Here is a 22,348-nt window from a genome sequence, read left to right as displayed (position 1 = left end):
ATGATAATGCTCTAGGGAAGAGATTAAAATGTTTTAAAAATCCCCAAAGCAGGAGACAATCATAAATATACAACACACTGAGACAGGATGCTAGAAAATGGTTATTTTGTTTCTAAGTGGTATTGCTGCCATGGGCGTTTGAGAGGACGTGTCTGAGCTAACAGGGGATGGCACTGTAAGAATGAATCTTTCTGCAGCAGATGAAAATAAAACAGTGCATGTCTGGGGTTTGAGGTGGCAGGATGTGCACTCCTCTGAGAAGCTGCTAGGGCCTGGGTTTTTGGCCATATCACTTTTTACTACAAAAGATAAAAACTGTAGAAAGACTTTTGCTTCTGAATGAAGGGTTTGACTCTGGTAACACAGCCACACTGTGGCTTGGAGCGACATTTTAAACACAGCACTGAGGTCTGTACCAGGCTCCTGAAACACTTCTGGTAAGAGGTTCCTGAATCTGTCTGCAATGGCGCCCATTCCTGTCTACATATTTGTCATCTGCCCTAGTTTAAGATAATTGTCATGCATGGGGCTATTTGTTTGCTCTAACCTGATCAGAGGATGAAATCATTAACCAACTAAGAAGGAAGAAAGACAATGTACTGGAATCCTCACAGATGCTGGAAACGAAGTCGCAAGGTGCTAACAGTTGAGGTGGCCAGAGAGCGCGTGCTCACAGCAGCAGTTCCAGGCTAGTAACTACCTCTAAATGTGGCCTGTGGTGGCAGCGCTGCTGTTGGGTTCTTTTCACTGCTGTAAGTGACTCCAATCTCACAATCCTGAGGCCCGTGGGCTGTACCCTGCCAGCCCAGAAGCCAATCTGCCCCAGAATGCAGACCTGAGAGGGCTCCGTGGAGACTGGGTGCCCTCTTGCCTCCTCCCATCACCAAGATGAAAGAAGGGCTAGAGACCCTTACACTCTCCACGCACTCCAGTAAAAAAAAACCTGCAGTTCTGCAAACCTGAACTGCAAGGTGGGTGGGGTATGATACAGAACACAAGCTCAAGGAGCAACCCCTATCTGCGCATTACCCCCCAACTCACATACACACACTACCCTCAATACCTTCATTTGGTTTTGTGGGGTTGAAGGACAAGGGAGGACCCTGGCGTCTTGTTGTGGAGTAGATGGAGGTTTTAGTGAAGTCCATTTGTGATGGACTTGCTATAATCTTGTAAACATCATAATAAGGAGACATACTCGTCTGTAAGTTTTAGGGTCAGACCTTGGGTCACGGCATCTCTAAAAGGTAAGCTTGTCAGACCTCACTTAGAAAGCCACTTAAACTAGTGATCGAGTAATACTGAAAAGCAGAGAATGATTTATTGCATGTGGCCACATTAGGAAAAGGAACAAATATTTAGTACCAGCAATCCTTTGCCACAAACCTATCTTTACGACCCTGACAGTCGGGTTGGTGTCAGGTTTAAGTAAAGAGCAAGAGGTATGTATAACCAAGCAGTCCCTGTTAAAGTCAAAGTGCGTGTCATTGTCAGCTCTGGAGGAATTGCTCCTACAAGGTGGCTGCATGCTTCAGCCTTTTTCCTTCTCCCAGCATGAGATTTTTGGGGGGAAATTTCAGTTTTGTAGGACCCATTGTTTTGATAGTCCAATAGCCAACTGGTGGGCAAAACTGTCTCTTTTTAAATATGTATTTCATGTGCGTAAATTCTTACCTACGTGTGTATATATGGACTATGTGTACATCTGATGCCTGAAAGAGGCCAAAGGAGAGAGCAGTGGATCTAGAACTGGCGCTAGAGAAGGTTCTTTCCCACACATCATTGCTATGTGAAGCTGGGACTTCAGTCAGAACAAGTGCTCTTAACCTCTGAGCTGGCAGTGGTGGTGCATGCCTTTAATCTCAGCACTCAGGAGGCAGAGGCAGATGGATCTCTGTGAGTTGCAGCACAGCCTGGTCTGCTCTACAAAGCAAGTTCCAGGACAGCGAGAGCTACACAAAGAAACTCCTGTCTTGAAAAAAAAAAAAAAAAAGAAAAGAAAAGAAAAAAGAAAAAAACAATCATCTCTTAAAATACCTCCATCCCTGTTGGGCTAGTTACATTCAATCAGTTTTATCATTGTGGTGACGGTTTAAGAGCTAAAATTAACCTAAAAAATGTCCTGTGACCTCAACACGTACATGCAAACACAGAGAGAGAGAGAGAGAGAGAGAGAGAGAGAGAGAGAGAGAGAGGGAGAGAGAGAGAGAGAGAGAGAGAGAGAGAGAGAGAGAGAGAGCATTCATCCTCACTCTTGAACCATGGTCTGGCTGTGCATGCAAAGACACCTCCCATTTGTGGGCCAGGCTAGGACAGCAGTTCTTATCCAGTGGTCATGTGCTTTAATTTTTTAAAGTTTTGTAGTGTTATGTTTCACTCCATTTTAAAAATGCAAACTGTTTTTTTTTTTTTTTTTTTTTTTTTGCTATTCATTTGGGTCTGTATGTTCTCTCTGCATGTTGTATGTTTTTGTTTTTTTTTTTTTTTGCCAAAACACGTGAAAAGAACAACAGCTCTAAGGACCTAAAGAAAAAAAATAGCCACTTAAATCAAGCATCTGATTGAGGAGTATACTAGTGCATCCAAATTCAGGATTTTTTAAATGTATGAGACTATGGGTTTAAAAATTGTTTATATATTATTAGTCCAATTAAAGTGAGTATATAATCAGTATTGTTAGCATCAAGGGTAACTCAGGTATGTTTAATTATCTCTGTTGGATGTTGAAAAACACAAGATTGTGAGTTTCCCGGAGGAGAGAGAACAGAACAGTGCCTGCAGCAATTCTGCTCCACGAACACTCACTTGTCTTTTAAGTTTTTCTAAGGCAAAATGAAGGCCATCTTTGGTACTAAGTTCATGACAACCTTGGGATAATTTTTTAAAGTAAATAAAATAGATATATGCAAATGGGCTAAGCATTTCTAGGAAACTTTTAATGTGACTTAAAACTTAAAGTTATGTAAAGATAAATGAGGTTCATAATGTCTGTGTCATATCTAGGTAAATTAAATGCACATTTGACCTAGGTTTCATAAGGCCTATTTCACACATTTTTGCCTCCCCTTCACCTTGTTCCAATTCCTTCTGTGTCTGCTTTCCTCAAATTTATGACCTCGTCCTTATTATTGTTTACACACGTACACACACATACAGGCACACACACACACAGCGTCCATTTAGTGCGTCTCATATGCATATATCGTATAGCCCATTAGGGCTGCGCATGGGAGACTGGATAGTCTAGCAGACCGCTTGTCCTTGGAGATGAACGATTCTTCCTCTATTAGCAGCTCTTAACACCTGCAGCTCTTCATCTAGAGTTGAGGCATTCGGAGAGTTCTCCCATCCACCTTGGGATGGAGAATTGTGATGCCATGGTCCAGGCCTTGTGTAGATGACCGTCTTCTTGAGAGCTCATGGGTGCCACTCCCATGTATTTAAGACACCATTTGCAGCAGCTGTGCTATTCCACTGGCTCATATACTCCTCATCTCCACCATCTTCTAGAATGTTCCCTGAGCCTTAGCTGTTGAGGATGGTTTGCAGATTTATCATTTGGATATGGGCACCCCATGATCAGTTGCTTTTTTCCTTGTCTTTATTTTTTTTTTGGAAAGATAATTCTTCCCATTTACATTTCTCTATCTATCACCAAAGGGAGAAATATCGTTAATATCTAGATCTGGGCTTTTCACAAAAACCTCTGATTTATAAAAAATGCAAAGAAACCCACAGTTTACTGAATAACCTATGTTACCTTATAAAATTATAGCTGTATAACCTTATAAGTAGATAAGTAATTACTTTAATTAATATCTCTAAAGTAATAGTGAATGTTCTAATTAATTATTAATTATTTATTATTAATATTTTAAAATAATAATTAATATCATTAAAGTAATAACTGGTTTACTTGTAACTGCAAATGATAGACTTGGACCTTTGTATAGTGTTAAGTATTGAGACCCCTTCTTCGCTTCACCATGACTAAAGTCTACAAAAGCAGCCCAAAGACTACAGTCAGAATAATTTAACATACTGGTGTGCATCCCTAACCATTTGACATATAGTTGACTTAATAGCTTACCCCGCCATAGTCTAACAAACTTCTCTAGATCCTCTTGGTAGTGTTAGATTCACATAGCCTAAGAGCTCTAGGGAGCTTATCAACCAACCAAAGCAACACTTGTGTGACTGTTAATTTCATTAGCTGCACATGAAAAAACCTTATAAGAAAAGAAACAAAATAAACTGAAAGTAAAAACCAAGCCCTTTGGTACCAAGAGTTCTCAGGAAATGTCTGGAATTGATGATTTGTACAGCCAAGCGCCTGCATGATTTGGCTTGTAGCCTATTTATAGGCAGTCTGTGTCTTTGGTATTGTTTCAGATTATATTTTACGCTATGATCTTCAGGCTCTTCTAGTTGTGTATCTAATCCTTAGAAAGCCAGATTCCTTAAAAGAGTATTATCTCAGTGCTGTGGAGTGGGGGCTGCCCAAGGGAGTAACAAAATAAAATCTTAAATTGACTGGACCACAGACCTGCCCTGAGACCACTTTTCCTTCCACCTCTTCATTGCTCAAATGTGGCCTTGGCCATAATAATGTCCTTCATCATTTTTCTATGATGTGAGGCCAGGACAACAAGACAGGTTCAGTTTGACATTAAGGGATAATGAAAATACAAACACAAACTGGGTAGTTAGCAATGTTTTGAAGTAAAAATCTTGACCTAAATTGGGGGGAAAAATGTGAAAATTATCATGCCAAATAAAGTTGTTGCAATCCCACCTCACTAAAATGCATCCAAATGATAATAGTGGGGAAACACTCACCAGCACTTTTTCCAGTAAGTGTTTTCCCAGGTCAGTGCAAGGAAGCAGCGCTCTATCACTTTAAGCCTAATTTCCCTTACCTGCTGATGGGGGATGGACAACTGTGATTTAATGCTGCTTTGAGGCAGTGGCTATGGCCACTCACAAATCAGTGCTTGTCAGCACTTGTGCAGTATCATGAGTGATATTTCTGATATCCCTGATCTTTCTCATAGATTACCTCATACAAATTTTCTTACCCCAATGAATTCCCTATCTGTCCTTTGTTCCTTGGATTTAACCAAAGGCCCCCTCTAGCCTGTGCAGGTGAGTCATGCATTACAAGGCTAGTCTTTGTTTAATCCTAAATAAGAGTTCCCTTACAAGAAAACTGTCATGTCTTTGTGGGATTCTGGTGCACCCTTTAGGATGACCGATGACTGCACACTGTTTTCACGATGCCCCCGTGTACCTGATTACTGCTTCCTTTCCTCAATAATATCCTGGAATGCTCCAATTTAGTAATCAAGATCTCTATTATCTAAGTGCTAAGGGTTTGCATAGCATTTATTGTTAGCATTCTCAGAGTGGCAACCATAGCCGTTGCTATCATTACAGCTAAACTAACTTCTTCATGCTAGCTATCATGTCATATCTATATGTAACTAGACTTAAAGATGAAATAGAATGTCTCAAAGGTAGGCCATTGTGTATAAAAGTTATAAACTGTGTACTGATTTTAAGATGAGAATCCTGTCTTCCAGCAGATTAAAAAGAACTGTTATGATTTAACTTTGAGGAATATAAATTCTGGAAGCCCTTTACCAGTTACTGCTAAGATCACACTTAACTGACACTCATTTTCTTAAGACTGAATTCTTTTGAGTCATATAGTTAAAATTTTATAGTACTTTATTATACTCACTATTAACCTGAAAATGCAAACCGCATAAGCATTTGACTTGTGCTATGTTAGGTATTGAATGTAAAATAAGAAATGATAATGTTTGTCAAAATGAAAGGTGTATTCTATGCGTATTTAATACACAACTTCAAAAGGACATTTAGAAAGACAAGGTAACAGTCTCAGAACACAAACAATTGTAATCTGAGGGATTGGAGAAACTGAATTTCTAATCTAGACAGAATTAGAACGCCATGGATTTGAGCCCTCATTTGTGCAGAAATCTGCTTGATCTTGCTTTTAGTTTCACATGTAATGAAACTGGTAATGAGGAGCGAAGTCTGGTAACCTTTACAGTTTCAGTGACCCCTGTTGTAAAAGAAGTAACTACTAATGCCCATTTCAGCCAATTAAAGACAGGCCGTTAGTGTATCGGAATGGTTTACAAAATGCAGAACAAATGGTCATGTTCTTTCCTCCTATGTCCAATTAAACTTTGTTTAAAAGAACAGCAGTTTCTATACTGGAATCATTAGCTAGTAAGTGCAGCTTTAAATGCTGTTAGCACTGCACTTTTAACTGCCTTGATGATCTGGTTGCTTTTAGAGACTTAGTGTGTTGGGTAAATGGAAATTGTCCCCCACAGTCTCATGTGTTGAAAGCTTTGTCCCCAGCTGGTGGAACTGTTTAGGAAGCCCTTGGAACCACTAAGAGATAAAGCATCACTGAAGGAAAATATCACAAGGCAAGGACTTGAGCTATTATAACCTGCCTCCCCATCTGCTTGCTTCCTGCTTCTGGATTGGCTGGCCTAAGGGGCCATGCTTTCTCTGCCATGAAGGACAGTTGCCCTCTAGGACTAGAAGCCAAAACAAACCTTTCCTCCATCAATTTGATTTTTCCAGGATCTTGTTACATGGCCTAGTCCATCTTACAAGGACATATTAAAATTCTGCTACGAAATTAATAGTGAAGAGATTATATTCCAAGATGCCCTCCTGACACTGTAAATGCTAACATCCTAAGCTACTTCTCACTCCTGTGCTTTATCTGCTCCAGAAGAACCCTTGTCCAAGGGAATGACAGCCCATGTTCCCTTCTCTCATATTCACCACTCCTGCACCTTGTTCTTCAGCCTTGTATCTGAGATCCTTGCGATTGACTCCTTCCCCTGAGCTCCTATGACCAAGTTTTAAATAATAATAATAATAATAATAATAATAATAATAATAATAAACAAAAGAAACCAGAGGCCCAACAAAATAAAAAAAAATTCTGTCCTGTTAAGGGTTAGGGTTAGTAGTTAAGGGTTTCTTGGAGGAAGAAATACTTGTAATTTGTATTTGGAAATTGTTCAGCAGATTCGGTGAAATGTAGGGGTAGGAAAATGACAGTCAATTTAATGCCAGGAAAATGACTCTTGCTTTATTTTTAGCAATGGGAAGTAGCTGTGGAGAATACTTTTCCCTGATATTCTTTAAAATATTTCATCCTAGCGAGTAGATAGGACTTTGTTAATCAGACTTATTTGAATATTAAAGTACAGTAGAACTGGCCACTGGTTACAGAGATGTAGTGTAGACAGAGATACATTTCACATGAGTTCAGCAAGTGCTATTTTCAAGTATACTGAAGATGAATATGGTATCTGGGTAATTTTTGGTTTAAAAATTTCTCATTTTAAGGAAGATGTACTTATTATTTGACAGAAATAATTACTTCCACATCTCCAAAGATATTACCATACCTGTATGTTCCAACAGTTGAATTTTTTACTAACATGTATGGTGATGTATTTATGATATAGCTGGGAATGAATGAAGAAAATTTGTAGTGGTCTCTACCCTCTGTAAAAGGTCACATTGGAATTAATTGATACTATTTTTTTTTTTTTTGCCTTTTTGGTCTCTGCCATTTTTCACCTGTTTGCATCAATCAATTATTGCAGGCTGATTCCTTAAGTGTCTGTAATGGTTCTAAGATTGGGTAATACAGAATTGCAGAATTATATGAAATTATTTCTATTTTTTCTTCCCAGGTTTGGCACAACTAACCTTTAAAAATATTAGCTCTGTGAATGTTGGCTGTTGCAGCAGAGATGTTCTCATTCCATGCTATGTCACCAACATGCAGGCCGAAAATATTAACGAATTATTTTTGAAATGGAAATTTGAACAAAGTGTAATTTTTATCTTTGATGGACCTGCAAACAAATCTACAACTTCTTTACAGTTTCCAAGTGCACAAATTTCCCCCTCAGAATTTCTAAAAGGAAATGCTTCTTTGAAGTTGGCTAGGAATGATACAAAAAAGGGAAACTACACATGTGAAGTGACAGAACTGAGCAGAGAGGGGAAACACACTGTGGAGCTAATAACAAATGATGGTGAGTAACATCATTTAACTAGGGCTTGTCTTGATTGACCTTGGGGCCATGTTTGGTGATAGAATTAAAAGTAGAGGTTGTTAATGTTATTTTGAGTGGATTAATTATTGCCATCAGGGTTTGTTTTGAATCATCTGTGGACTGTGCGATTTCCTCTTTGAGTTAATGTCATGTTGTATGTGAGGTGTCCCAGGCAATGTCCTCAGAACCTGCATGGATGTCAGTCTGGGAATGTAGCCCAGTTAAAGAAGTGTCTACAACTTATGTGTGAGGACTTGTGTTCAGATCTCCAATGCCCAATAAAAACCAAACTCTGGGTTTGGATCTGCATCCTCAGAGCCAGCCCAAAGATCAGGGTGAAGACAGGCCTACCCCTAGAGCTTGTGGTTAGGTAGTCCTGGACAATTATGGACCTCCAGGATTACTAAGACTAGTAGACTGGACATATTCATATGCACAGAAAACATCAGGAGGGGGAAGGAGGAAAAGTAGCAGCTAAGAAGATGACTATGGTTTTCTATGTTTCCAAAACCATGTACCAAAAATAAAACTCTCTCCTTTATAAATTCCCTAGTCTTAGGTAGTCTGTTACAGCAATGGAACTCAGACTAAGAAAATTAGATTTCTAACACCATTGCCTTTTTCTATGTTCTATTAGAACTGGGAAGCAGGGAAATGGGATAAGAGACTATACTTAAAAAACAAAAACAAACAAACAAATAAAACAAATCACCTTACTGCTATTACCAAGTAATGATACAATATCCATGATAAGTCCAGTGCTAAAGAATCCTATATGTTCATGTCCAGCTAGCAACATATTTTAGTTGGTGTTAGAACCTGTGAAAACTACAGCTTAACAAGAAAATAATAGGGTGAGGTCTCTCATCTTTGTACTCACCATGCACTCTGTCCTGTCATGTCCCAACTTCTGTACTTACGTGTTAGAACTCCTCGTGCTAATATCATCTCTGTATTCATGTGTGTTTGTTTTCCAATATATATACAGGTCAGAGGTTAATCTCACCTTGGCCATATTTTTAAATTTATTATTATTGTATTGTTGATGTTGTTTGTTTGCTTGCTTTGTTTTTAAAAATTTCTTTATTGGCCTGGAACTTAGGCTGGGTGGCCTGCAAGTCCCAAGAATCCCCCTGTCTCTGCTTCCCCAGCACTAAGATATCAAATACATGGTACCTTGCCTGCCTTTTGTATGAGCTCTAGCAGATCAAACTCAGGTCCCCAAGCTTGAGTAGGAAGCATTTTACTTGTCCAAGTCCTGTTCCAGATTTATAGTATGAGAATCACCGCCACTTTCTTTTTCATCACCTAAGTTCAAGGCCCACGTGGTATGGTTTGTATATCAACGTTATTACTGTTGGAGCTAATTTTCAATCCTGAGGCTGGTTTTCACCATTAACACTGTTTATATCTACTTTGTCATATGAAGACCTTGCCTTGGAGTCCGCCATGTCAGCATGGTGGTTTGTTTGGTTTGTATCTGCTACTTGTCTCACTTCTTTTGCTCCTTTGACTTAATGCTCTTTGACAGTTATTTCCATGATTCTTGACGCTCCCAAGCTGTTGTTCTCTGCTGTTTGCTTTACAAGGTCCCCGTGGTCAACCTTCTTTATGCTGCCTATTTCAACTCCCAGCGATGTTCCTGCTGATGTCCAAGTTTCTATAGCTCTGAGCTGTCCTCTGAAATCCAAAGTCACATGTCCTGGGATCTGCTGGACATGGCCACTTCATTGTACCACTGGTTCTTCTGATACTTACACGGGAACACTGCAAGGATGATGTCTGTAAATTTTCAGCCCTCTTTCTATATAATTAATCTACCACAAGCTAGTTGCATGACTATTTTAGTTGCCAATTTTCATTTTTTTCCTTTTGTACCTTTCCCTCACCCCCCACCCCATGTGACTTCTGTTGATTTTACTGTTTTTACGATTTTAACTGGCATTTTCTTAGGTTTTATGTATTCTCTTCAGTGGGCATTTACATGGACGGTGGCAGTATGTTCTTAATGGGCTTCCCTATGCCTCCTTTCATTCCGTTGTGAACTGCTATCTTTTGAAGATGAGAATAAATCTGAGTTGAACTTTCTGTCGTCAAGTTTAAACTGCTCAGCATGACATTCAAAGAATCCTTTGCAGATTTTTAAAAATTCATCTTTCCAGTCTCATTTCTTAGAGCCCACCCCACGAAATGTCTGCTTTCTTAACATACATGCTCCTTTACACACATGTCATTGAAACATCCTAGAGAGCACTTTCTTTACCACAACACTCCTCAGCTTACTTAAAATCCAATTTTAATACCTCCTTTTAAGTAAGAAGATCATTCATTTATGCATACTTTCGAGAAATGTTTTTATCCACTCAAGCAGCTGAATTCTCATTGCAGTAAACAGTTCCACACCTCCATAAACAGGTAGAGAGAAGCATTAGGGTATTCTCATGAAGAAAGAAGAGTGAAGATTTTTAGACTTTGCCTGCATTTTTAAAATTTTGTCCTAAATGTTTCATATTGATAAGGTATGTATGGTATTCTGTCATCTGAATGCTTACTGAACTCCTTAAGATGCCAATGCAGAAATCATGCCAGCTTCTGAGACTCCTGAAAGGTTAAGCAAAGCAGTGTGTCTAACAATTCGTGATAGGTAAAGAGATAGCACTTGAATGCTGAGCATGCAGTAAGAAACAGAAGAGATGGTGTTCAGAGGGGCAAGAGTAATTTTCTCCAGGTTGTAATGACAAAAAGAATGGAAGTAGGCACACTATGTCTGCATCTTTATTAAAAATGCAAAAGGTCAGAGCTTTGTGTTCATCTTCTCATGAATACAAATCTGCACAAAATCTCCCACTTTGGAGATGAGGACACTGACTCAGTTCAAATATCTTGCCTAAGGTTCTCCTACAATGTAGGATATGTCTTCAAAAAGTGCATGCTCTTAATCACAGCATGTACTCTACACCAGGGAAACTTATGACCCTAGGTGAGTTGTGGAACACGGGCTAAATCAGGGCAGAGAAGTGCCTTAGCTTATTGATGGGATCACAGGCAGGTAGATCATAGAGAATTTAGTTCTAAAATGAGAGAGTGAACTCAGGATATTTGGCTGAAATGATCGTAGAGAGTCTTGACTGAGTTCCATGTTAATGAGTACTGTGGCCTGAGAAAAGGGGAGGGTGTTATAAAGGGGAGGATGCTATTGGGCAATGAATTGCAATGAGTTGCATTTAGGCAGTTATTTTGAGGACTATAAAATGCACCAAGGTTGACATAGAAAAATACTGAGGAGAAAGACAGGGTTCTAGGTCAGACATATGGGAACAGTTCAAGAGGACAAATGTAATTCCTTCAATAAATATACATTAGATTTACTAACTATCGGATAGGGAGAACCTATTAGAACTTCTTCAAGATTAAAATGAGAAGGGGGAATCTTCATTGATTGTCTGGTCCAAGTCTGCTTGGCTACTAGATGCTTGCAAAAAGTGGAGGGAGATAGCGTGTGCATAGGTTTTTGAACATGTTGATTTAAAGATTATTATTGTGTAACAGACTATTGACTAGGGCTTGCAATTAGAAGACGGATGGGGCCTAGATCAGTAAGAAAAAACTGTTAAAGACACAGCAGTGAGGGAGAAAATGAGAAAAGTTGCCAACTATGACCGCCTTAGAAACACTGATGTTTAGCGGAAGCTAAGGAATCGTTTGCCAACTAGAATATGATAGAGAAGACAAGGAATTGATTTGAGAATTACAAAAAAGTCAAGATAAAATAAGGCACATTGTGGTATTTTTGAAATGACTCATGCAACTATAAAATGGACATATGTCACAATTTTTATTTCTCTCCTTAATTGAAAAAAATAAACATTTTTTTTTTACAAAAGCATCTAAAAGAAGAATTGGATCACGAGGCCCATCTATAAAGAAAAAAAAGGTTGTTAACATGAATTTGTTAACTGATGATAAACTGGTTGTACAGCTTCAAAGCAATAAAATAGGATCCTTTGGTACCCTCTTCCACCAGGGAGAAATTAATTGCAAACAAAATTTATATCTCCATGAACTTGTCATATCCACTACCCCCAGTTATCCACAACAAACAAAATAGTAGATGCCTCAGTTGAAGTCAAATGAAGTGTGGGCCTGTAGAATGGCCTTCAGAGAACCTACTAGAAAGATCCCACCACATTAACAGGAGCCCCAAGGATCTTTTAGTCCATTTTAAAATCATTTTTGGTATTATCCAGTGCTTGTCTTTCTTTACAGTTCTCAGACCAATCTCCTTGTTCTTTCCCCTGTACACTATGGCCCTCCATCCATTGATTTCTTTTTCATCAAAGAAATAAATCACAACTTCAATGGTTTGGACAATGTATTTAGATATTCTATGCCTGAGAGGTTAAGCTAAGCAGTGTGTCTAACATTTGGTGATAGGTAAAGTGAGAGCAGTTGAACGCTGAGCAATGCAATTTCGATTGCCTGGGGAGTCCTAATATTTGTGTGGCAGAAAATGTAGAGGAGACAGGAAAAGTGAACATTGGACATCTCCAAGAATACTTACTTACGCTACCACATTTCCAGTAGCACAGAGAATGTTCCAGCTCATTACAATAATGACTAACCATCCTTATTTCCAGGACAGCTTTCTGGTATTGCTCAGGGAGAATTTCTTACACGTTTTATCCTATGATATACTCCAGTATTCTAGAAAGTCACCCACTGTTTTCATGGATCCTTCTTATTAAATCATGCTATAGAAAAGTGAATTGTTTAACACTGCCTGCCAGCAAGTGTCAGGCAGGGGACTTGTGCATGTGTTTTCTTGAACACAGCTCAGATCCTAATCCATTACAGAAGCTTATATTCAACTCATGGATATTTATATTCAACTTGATGGATATTTATTAATAATTACACTGTTAGTGTAACATATTATGCCCTTGATTCTATTTGCAGCTTGTATAGGAAGAAGACGAATAAAGGATTAACCAAGTTAAAGTTTTGTATTTGTTAGTACGTTTTTAAGGGAAAAGTCAACAAACTAGTTGAAAGTCTTGAAAAATGAATGATGTGGAAGACACTGGTTTTTCCACATTTTTGTTTGAGTGACTGGTGAGCCTTGTGAATGGCAAGGCAGTCTGGGGTGGCTTGTGCCAGTGAGAAGAGCCAAGAGGTGTTTCCCACTTGTTAGCAGCATCTGCTCTTGATTTCAACTTGTTTCTTGAACTTTTGAGTAGTTAAGGGTTTCTTGGAGGAAGAAATATTTGTAATCTGTATTTGGAATTTGTTCAGCAGATTCAGTGAAATGTAGGGGTAGGAAAATGACAGTCAATTGTGTATAACTTTTATCTGTAAGACTTGTATGAAAAATGACTCTTGCTTTATTTTTAGCAATGAGAAGTAGCTATGGAGAATACTTTTCCCTGATATTCTTTAAAATATTTCATCCTAGTGGGTAGATAGGACTTTGTTAATCAGACTTATTTGAATATTAAAGTACAGTAGAACTGGCCACTGGTTACAGAGATGTAGTGTAGACAGAGATACATTTCACATGAGTTCAGCAAGTATACTGAAGATGAATATGGTATCTGGGTAATTTTTGGTTTAAAAATTTCTCATTTTAAGGAAGATGTACTTATTATTTGACCGAATAATCACTTCCACATCTCCAAATATATTACCATACTTATATGTGCAAACAATTGTTACATATTTTACTAAAATATATGGTGATGTATTTTTGATATTGCTGGGAATGAATGAAGAAAATTTGTAGTGGTCTCTACCCTCTGTAGAGAACACTGTAGACCTACCCAATGTAGGTCACATTGGAATTAATTGATACTTTTTTTTTTTTTTTTGCCTTTTTGGTCTCTGCCATTTTTCACCTGTTTGCATCAAATAATATTTGCAGGCTTATTCCTTAAGTGTCTGTAATGGTTCTAAGATTGGGTAATACAGAATTGCAGAATTATATGAAATTATTTCTATTTTTCTTCCCAGGTTTGGCACAACTAACCTTTAAAAATATTAGCTCTGTGAAAGTTAACCATTGCTTCAGAGAGGTTCTCATTCCATGCTATGTCACCAACATAGAGGCAGAAAATATTAACCAATTGTATTTGGAATGGACATATGGACTAAGTGTAATTATTGTCTTTGATGGACCTGCAAACAAATCTACAACTTCTTTACAGTTTCCAAGTGCACAAATTTTCCCCTCAGAATTTCTAAAAGGAAATGCTTCTTTGAAGCTGGCTAGGAATGACACGAGAAAGGGAACCTACACATGTAAAGTGAAAGAATTGGGCAGAAAGGGGCAACAGGTCGTGAAGGTAAAAAAAAGTGAAGGTAAGTAACACCCTTTGACTAGGGCTTGTCTGGATTGACCTTGGGGCCATGTTTGGTGGTAGAATTAAAGGTAGAAGTTGTTAATGTTATTTTGAGTGGATTAATTATTGCCATCAGGGTTTGTTTTGAATCATCTGTAGACTGTGCCATTTCCTCTTTGAGTTAATGTCATGTTGTATGTGAGGTGTCCCAGGCAATGTCCTCAGAACCTACACGGATGTCAGTCTGGGAATGTAGCCCAGTTAAAGAAGTGTCTACAACTTATGTGTGAGGACTTGTGTTCAGATCTCCAATGCCCAATAAAAACCAAACTCTGAGTTTGGATCTGCATCCTCAGAGCCAGCCTGAAGATCAGGGTGAAGACTACACTTAAAAAAAAACAAAAACAAACATACAAAGAAAACCAAATCACTTTACTGCTATTATCAAGTATTGATACAATATCTGTGATGGGTCCAGTGCAAAAAGATCTCTATTTGCTCATGTATTTGACAAGTTGGTCCCCAGATGGCAACATAGTTTAGTTGGTGGCAGAACCTGTGTAAACGACAACTTAACTGGAAAATAATAGGGTGAGTTCTCAATCTTTGTACCCTTCTTTGGTCTGGCCATGCACTCTAGTTTCTGGTTTGCTGTCAAGTAAAGCCACACCTCCACCTGGCCCAACTCCATCCCTGACTGCCCTGTCTCCACCACCTCACTTGCCTCCCCCCAAAACTGAACCAACGAAAAACCTCCATTCTTATGTCTTATGCCAGTTATTCTGTCTAAGCAGAAAGGAAAGAGTGCAAGGCCTTTCATCATTAATACAATCCTTTCTATCTGACTTCCTCTTTTGCTTTTTTTAACATTGAAATTCACTTTGCACATTTATTGTATAGTTGTCAGAATTTTGACCTATTATTGAACATTTTTATTTAGACTGCCTTCATCTATGTATTTAAGAAGTTTCTACTGCATTAGATTTTCATACTACCCTTCAAAAACTCCTTAATTTCAACTGTCTTTTTCTGTTTTCACTCCCAAAATCCCCTTCTCCCCTTCCATCTGTTCTTCACATTCCAGCTCCACCCCCACCTATCACCCATAACTGTCTATTCTGTTTTTACGTTCCTAGTGAGATGTTTTCTTACAAGTACCTACCTTAAACCTGCCCTCTATGGTTTTATGAATTGTAGATTGGTATTACTGACTTCACAGATGGTATCTATATATAAGTACATACACACCATATTTGTCTTTCAGATTACTGGATACCTCACTCAAGATGATTTTTTTTTCTAGTTCCATCCATTTGCCTGTCAATTTCATGATGTTACTTTTTAAGAAATAGCTGAGTGCTTCTCCATTATCCAAATGCATCCCATTTTCTTTACTTATTCTTCTGTTGAGTAACATCTAGGTTGTTTCCAATTTCTGACTATTATGAATAGAACAGCAGTGAACATGTGTGAGTCTGTGTCTTTTTGGTAAGACGAAGAATTATTAGGGTATATGGCCAAGACTGGTATAGCTGGCTACTGAGATAGATACATTCCCATATGCCTGTGGTACTGCCACACTGATTTCCCCAGTGACTGTATGAGTTTGCACTTCTCTTAACAATCTATCATTGCTCCTCTTAATCCACATCCTCTCCAGCATGAGCTGTCACTTTTTGTTGTTGTTGTTGTTAACCTTAGTCATTCTGACAGGTATAAGATAAAATATCAAGGTAGTTTTACTTGCATTTCCCTGAGGGCTAAGGATGTTGAAATTTTCTTTAAGTGTTTCTCAGCTATTTAAGTTCTCTGCTGAGAATTTTCTGCTTAGCTGTGTACCCCATTTTAAAACTGGAATATTTGCTTTCTTGATACCTAGTTTCTTGAGTTCCTTATACATTTTGTATATTAGTATAAAATGGTGCTAAGTTTTTTTTGGTTTTTGTTTTTTTCTTACAGAAACTTTTTAGTATCATGAAGTTCCATTTATTGTTTATCTTAGTAGTTGGGCTAATAGTTGTTCTTCTCAGAAATTCTTTTTCTGTGACAAGGAGTTCAACACTATTCCCATCCTTTGCTAATTGCTCAGCCTCTTGTATGTTCTATTTTGTTAGCACTCATTTTACAATGACTTGGCAAGTTCTAGCCATGCTCCCTATGCAAAGAAAAGAGAACCAGATGATTTCAATTGTGGAAACAGACTTGGCAAGCAGTTATATCTAACCCAGCACAGTGGTACGTAACCAAGTGACCATGGTTGGCAGCAACTGTGGTTATGGTATAGAGATGTGATGGACTACATACCCAGAAAATTCTGATGCACCTAGCATCTCCCCACATCCTGATGAGGAGATATAATTCCTCTAATACCCATGGCTCTTAGTGGGTTAGTAACCTGAGTCAGTTTCTCATTCTTGATTGGCTCACCTTTGAATGTTTCCACTAAATCTTGGAACCAAAGGTCTAGCAAGACCTTCCTAACCTTTTGATAATCATCTAGCTGTTGTTTGGACAGGTTGGTGTGAAAATTGTTGTCAGAACCAAGTTCCCATCAGGAGAGAATATCCAGGCGTTATCTGATGTACTCAGACCAGGCTTTCATATTCACTCAACTGCATCATCATTATTAACAAATTAACAAACAGGGGAGTAGTAGGGATCTGTTCCGCTTCCATCATCCTCAGATTCTCAGAGACAAACAAGAATTGAATTATGGCCCTAACTTTCTTTTCCTAATTCTGGAGAAACATCTGTCACAGAAAAAGTAAAAGTAAAAACTTCCATTAGCAAAGCAAATTTGCAAATGGAAGGCAAAAGTGAACCCATCATTCCCTTGGGAAGGGCCATGACATATTTGTGCAGAAATATCCCAACATGTCCTTGTCAATGTGGGGACCCAAATCCTCAGCCCTTGCCATAAGGAGAGCAGCCTGCATCACATTCATGCTCATGCACCATTCCCAGAAGAGGCTTGGCCACTACCAGAAGAGTTCAATTGCATCCACTAGTTTTCCTTTTTTATCTTTTACTGTTTCAAAATGTCTATTCTCTATTATCATACTGGAATTAGGGAGCTTCATGAGATGACCCGTATTTTGAAATCATTTATAATTGGGAATCAGATTTTAGTTAAACATCCTATACATCAGTGTATCCTATGCAGCAGCATATCCTATATAGCAGCAGTGCATAGTTCACCTTTGTGATCTTGACAAGTTACTTTCTGAGTTCAACCTCCAACTGTTTTGAAATTGGCACTTGCCTTTATTCAATCCACAGAATCAAATGAGCATCCAGTGAGATTCTGTGTTTGGAAATTCTCTGAAAATCTTCAGGTGCTGTAAGCATTCCTTATTTTTCTTGGATGTTTATTGTTTTGCTTTTCAACCATTTTTTGACTAGAAAAAAAACAAATAAAATACTTTTCTGAATAAAAGATTAAATGTTGCAGGATATTTTTCTGGGCAGTGCATATTTACTATTAAGAGCAAGATTTATGCATCTTTCAGCCTTAGGAGAGTTTTGGCATTAAAGCCCTGTCCAGGTTATTTTTATATCAAGTTGACACAAGCTCCAGTCATTTGGAAGAGGGACATTCAATTGATAAAATGCCTCCATAAGATTTATATGAGGGCAAGTCTGTGGAGCATTTTCTTGATTAATGATTAGTATAAGAAAGCCAAGCTCACTGAGGGCAGTGCCACGCCTGAGCATGTAGTTCTGAAAGGTTTATAAAAGCAAACTGAACAAGCCAGGAGAAACAAACCATGAGTAACTGGCATTCTTCTGTTATATTCTGCTTCAGTTCCTGTCTCCAGGTTCCTACTTTGATTTCCTGCTATGATATCCTTAGTGACAGAGAGTGTCCTGAGAAGTGTAAGATAAAACAGACCCTCTTCTCTCCCAGATGCTTTTGGTCATGGTGTTTTATCACAGCAATAAAAACCCTAAGGCAGAGTCATTTTTGACTACACTGTACTTTTTGTTTGTTTCTTGTTTGTTTTTTGTCTCTGTTTTAAATGCAAGCATAAATGAACAGTAGAAATACTCATTAGAAAACAAGTACTAGTGGTCTCTCCTTGCTTTTGCGCAACAAGACTGACTGTATAAACACCACAATACAGTTTTGTATGTGGTCCATACCAGTCCATGGTGCATTGCTGTGGGAAGTGGAGGACCTTTATCAGGAAAGCTCTTTTCTATACTTCATCATTTTCTAGCTTGCAAAAAAAAAAAAAGTCAACATATCTGGCTCCCAGTTTTTTTTTGTCAGTAAGTTAAGAGTACCATCTACATTACAGGAAGAATTGAATTGTACATAACATCTCTCTCCAATGACAAAGTTTTCTTGAGTAAAATGTAGGAGATGCTAAGCTGGACCCTCAGGATTCAGTTAAGACACAGATGTCACTTTTGATCTTACAGATGTCATCACAGTGCAAATAAGAAACGTAAAATGACCTAACGCTGACTGGAGCAAATGCTTAAGTATTTTATGACTCTTGTTCGTCTCAACTACTCTGACAAACCAGGCAGGTATTGCAGACATCAATGCCAGCACTCTGGAAACTAAGTGAGCAAGTATATGAGTCTAAAGCCAGACTGAGACACACACAATATAACCCTGGAAAAAATAATATGCACATAGACATAAAAATCCTATAGATACAGATCTTACTATTTCTGTTTAACATACCAGGAACACAAAAGAAATTCAAGATATTTGTTGATGGACAAAGCCACAGTGTGGGCAGCCGACAGAAGGCGGCTATCATCCTTGAAGCCATCTTGAGCCATATACCCTGACAAGAGACTTGATTACAATAGCCTACAACAGCTGAGCACACTCTGATAACAACTTGTTTTAGATACCCAGGATTTTCCCTTGGGTGTGTGAGACTTAAAGGTGTGTGACTTAAGGGTGTGACTTAGAGATCAGATTTAGAGACAAGACCTAAGGGCATGACTTAAAGGCATGACCTAAAGGTGTAGCTTAGAAGTGAGACATATAAAAGGTGAGAGGCAGACAGAAGAAATTATTAGTAGTAGGAATTAGGCATTGAGGAAGAAGACACTTGGACTAGAGAACTTGGAAGAAGAATTATTAGGTATTAGGCACTTGGCTCTTGGAGGAAAAACTTGGAATTAGACACTAGGCACTTAGCACTTGGAAGAAGTAACTTGGAACTTGGAAGCACTAGGAACTAGGAACTAAGCAATAGGAGCTCAAGACTTGGGACTTGGACTAGGAAGAGAGACTGAAGAATAAAGGGGATTGAATCACACTCTGTCTGGTCTCCATTCTTCGTGTCCTTTCTCACTCTCTCTCTTGCTGAACAACCCATGGACTGGAGCAGCTTGGGGCAGTGCAAGCTCTAACAGTTTAGCCCCCAAGGCTTTTGGCAGTGTGGGTTCAAACATTGACAGAATGGTCCAAGACATTTTGGCTCCCAAGTGTGGGCTAGAGCGGCTCTCAACATTTTGACACCCGAGCGTGAGGCAGCTCAGGCAGCAACACGATAGGCAGCTTTTTTTTTTTTTTTTTTTTTTTTACCTAGAATATTCTGACCACAAAACTACCATGGTATGTATTTTCTTTCTTGCAAAAATACTTTGTAAATAACAAAACTAAATCTGAGTGCAGCCTAGTAGCCACTGAATACCGTTGGCTTCAATCTACATGTTATTACTTATACTCAGTAGTAAAGTGGAAGTTTTCAAGTACCCTTATATATGCACACACATACATATACATACATAAACACACATAAATACACATATACACACATACACACACTTACACACACATACATACATACATGCATACATACATAGATATATACAAACTCATACATATACACACAGAGGAAGCAGCGATATATTCAGTTGATTAGGGTGATCCCTTCACCTTTTCAAGTTGTTTTGATTTTTTTAAATAGAGATTGAGAAGTGATGCCTTGGGTATTAATAATGCTTAGGCTTGAAAGCCAAAATTAAATTCTTATTCACAGACCATATCCTCTGTCCTGATAGTAAGTAGTTCACTCATCCTTACTCAATGAGGAAAGAAAGAGAGAGAGAGAGAGAGAGAGAGAGAGAGAGAGGAGAGAGAGAGAAAGAGAGAGGGAAAGAGAGAGAGAGAGAGAGAGAGAGAGAGAGAGAGAGAGGAAGGAAGGAAGGAAGGAAGGAAGGAAGGAAGGAAGGAAGGAAGGACAGAAAGAAGGGAGGAAAGAGGACATCAATACTCCTAGGTATGGTGAAGGAGAGGTTTATCATAGATATTAGGGAGAGGATAGTCAGAAGAGAGTCCACAGTGAACATGACCAGACTGAGCTGGGCCGTGTGAGGAGAAGTGGAAGGGGAGAAATAAAAGGAGCTGACCTGGGCCAGGAGAGTGGCCAAGAGGGTAAAGGGTAGACCAAAGGGCCAGGTAACCAAAATGATCAGATTATATAGGGAAGGCATATAGGGGAAGGGCATCCCAGCCTCAGGGCAGGAGAGGTTTAGGATAAGAGGCTGGGTGTGCCATCCATAACCTGTAACAGGGAGGGTCTAAGGGATGCTGGGAGAACCTGGCTACCAGTATCTGCCTTGGTATGTTAATGGGCACCACAGTTAACCATTTGTCCTGGGTTTAAAACCTAATACTTACAAACTTGGAATGTAGGAGACAGAGTTGCAATCATATTTTGGATGGTATAAAGGCATAAATGCTCTTGGAGTGTCCTTCATTCATAAGATGGAAAGATACCAGCTGCTATTCCTTAGACTGTATTGTGCTTAATTACTTATCTTAGTGTCATGGGAAGACCTCAAAGGGATCTTAGAGAAGTATTTTGCCTCAACCTCCATTGAAGAATAGTTAATCACATTTGACAACACAACCATGAAAAATCAGTTGCTTAATAGACAGCAAAGTGGTTTTATTTGAATGGCTAGTATTTTCCCTGCCAGCAAGTTTTTTCTGAGACAGGCTCTTGCTATACATGACCCAGGCTAGACTTAAACTCACCATCCTCCTGCATCATTCCTCAGGGTTGGGATTCAGACATATTTCATGAGACCTATCTTAACTTATTCTTAACTGTCCAGCTCAGTGGTTCTCAGTATTTCTCATCATAATGAAAGGTTGGGGTCAGGAGCTAAATTCTAGCTGATATCTTCACCAGTAACATTAAATAGAGGGTCATGAACAGCTACTCTATAACAGCTACTCTCCCATACTTACCACCAGGGAATATGTGCATGTCTTGATGTGATAATGAGAGGGAGAGTAGTGTGAAACTTACATCAAACCCAAACCCCGGGTAATCTAATAATCTCCAGCTAAGAAACCATTTGACAGTAATAGTTTTTATTGTATATCTCACATTCTTTCCTTCATTAAATTGTTCATATATTATATATTATATATTATATATTATATATTATATATTATATATTATATATTATATATTACATATTATATATTATATATTATATACTATATATATATTGAGAATTATGTCATTTGCCCTCTTTCGCTGTAAGAGTCAGAATTCCAAGAAGTCCACTGTGAAAGAGTCTGTGGTAGAAATGGCTGAATAAACAAGACTAAGGAGAATTTCACTGAATATGCTAATGTGGAAGGCAGTAGAAATTCCAGGGGATCCCTCCCCAACAAAGAAGTATAGGCAACTTAAGATTGCTGAGAGAAAAGGAGAAATAGTCTCCCCCAGGGATGAGCCCTCTAACTGGTTATCTAAGATCTGCCGTCTTCCGTTTCTCATTGCTTCTTCATAGAATCTTCGAGTTTTTGAGTATACATCAACTGTCATGACAACTCATTCCTGCTTTCTCTTATGACATTGCAGCTTGCCACCTAACTGTTTAGTGAGCGAAGAC

The 22,348-nt window shown here is 38.6% G+C and overlaps 1 protein-coding gene across 1 annotated transcript in view; it reads left to right on the top strand.

Moving 5' to 3' along the window:
* Nucleotides 1–656: 656 nt before the first annotated feature.
* The window catches only part of LOC117717611 (leukocyte surface antigen CD47-like), a 54,423-nt gene continuing 32,731 nt past the window's right edge, over nucleotides 657–22,348 (top strand). The window contains exons 1-3 of the mRNA XM_034514860.1: nucleotides 657–752; nucleotides 7,761–8,108; nucleotides 14,136–14,483. Coding sequence (XP_034370751.1) covers nucleotides 707–752; nucleotides 7,761–8,108; nucleotides 14,136–14,483 — 742 coding nt within the window. The 5' untranslated portion in view covers nucleotides 657–706. The remainder of the gene's footprint in view (nucleotides 753–7,760; nucleotides 8,109–14,135; nucleotides 14,484–22,348) is intronic.

This window comes from Arvicanthis niloticus, chromosome 12, assembly GCF_011762505.2.
Source record: "Arvicanthis niloticus isolate mArvNil1 chromosome 12, mArvNil1.pat.X, whole genome shotgun sequence".
In the NCBI taxonomy this organism is placed as follows: domain Eukaryota; kingdom Metazoa; phylum Chordata; class Mammalia; order Rodentia; family Muridae; genus Arvicanthis; species Arvicanthis niloticus.
This window is presented reverse-complemented; position numbering and strand designations above follow the sequence as displayed.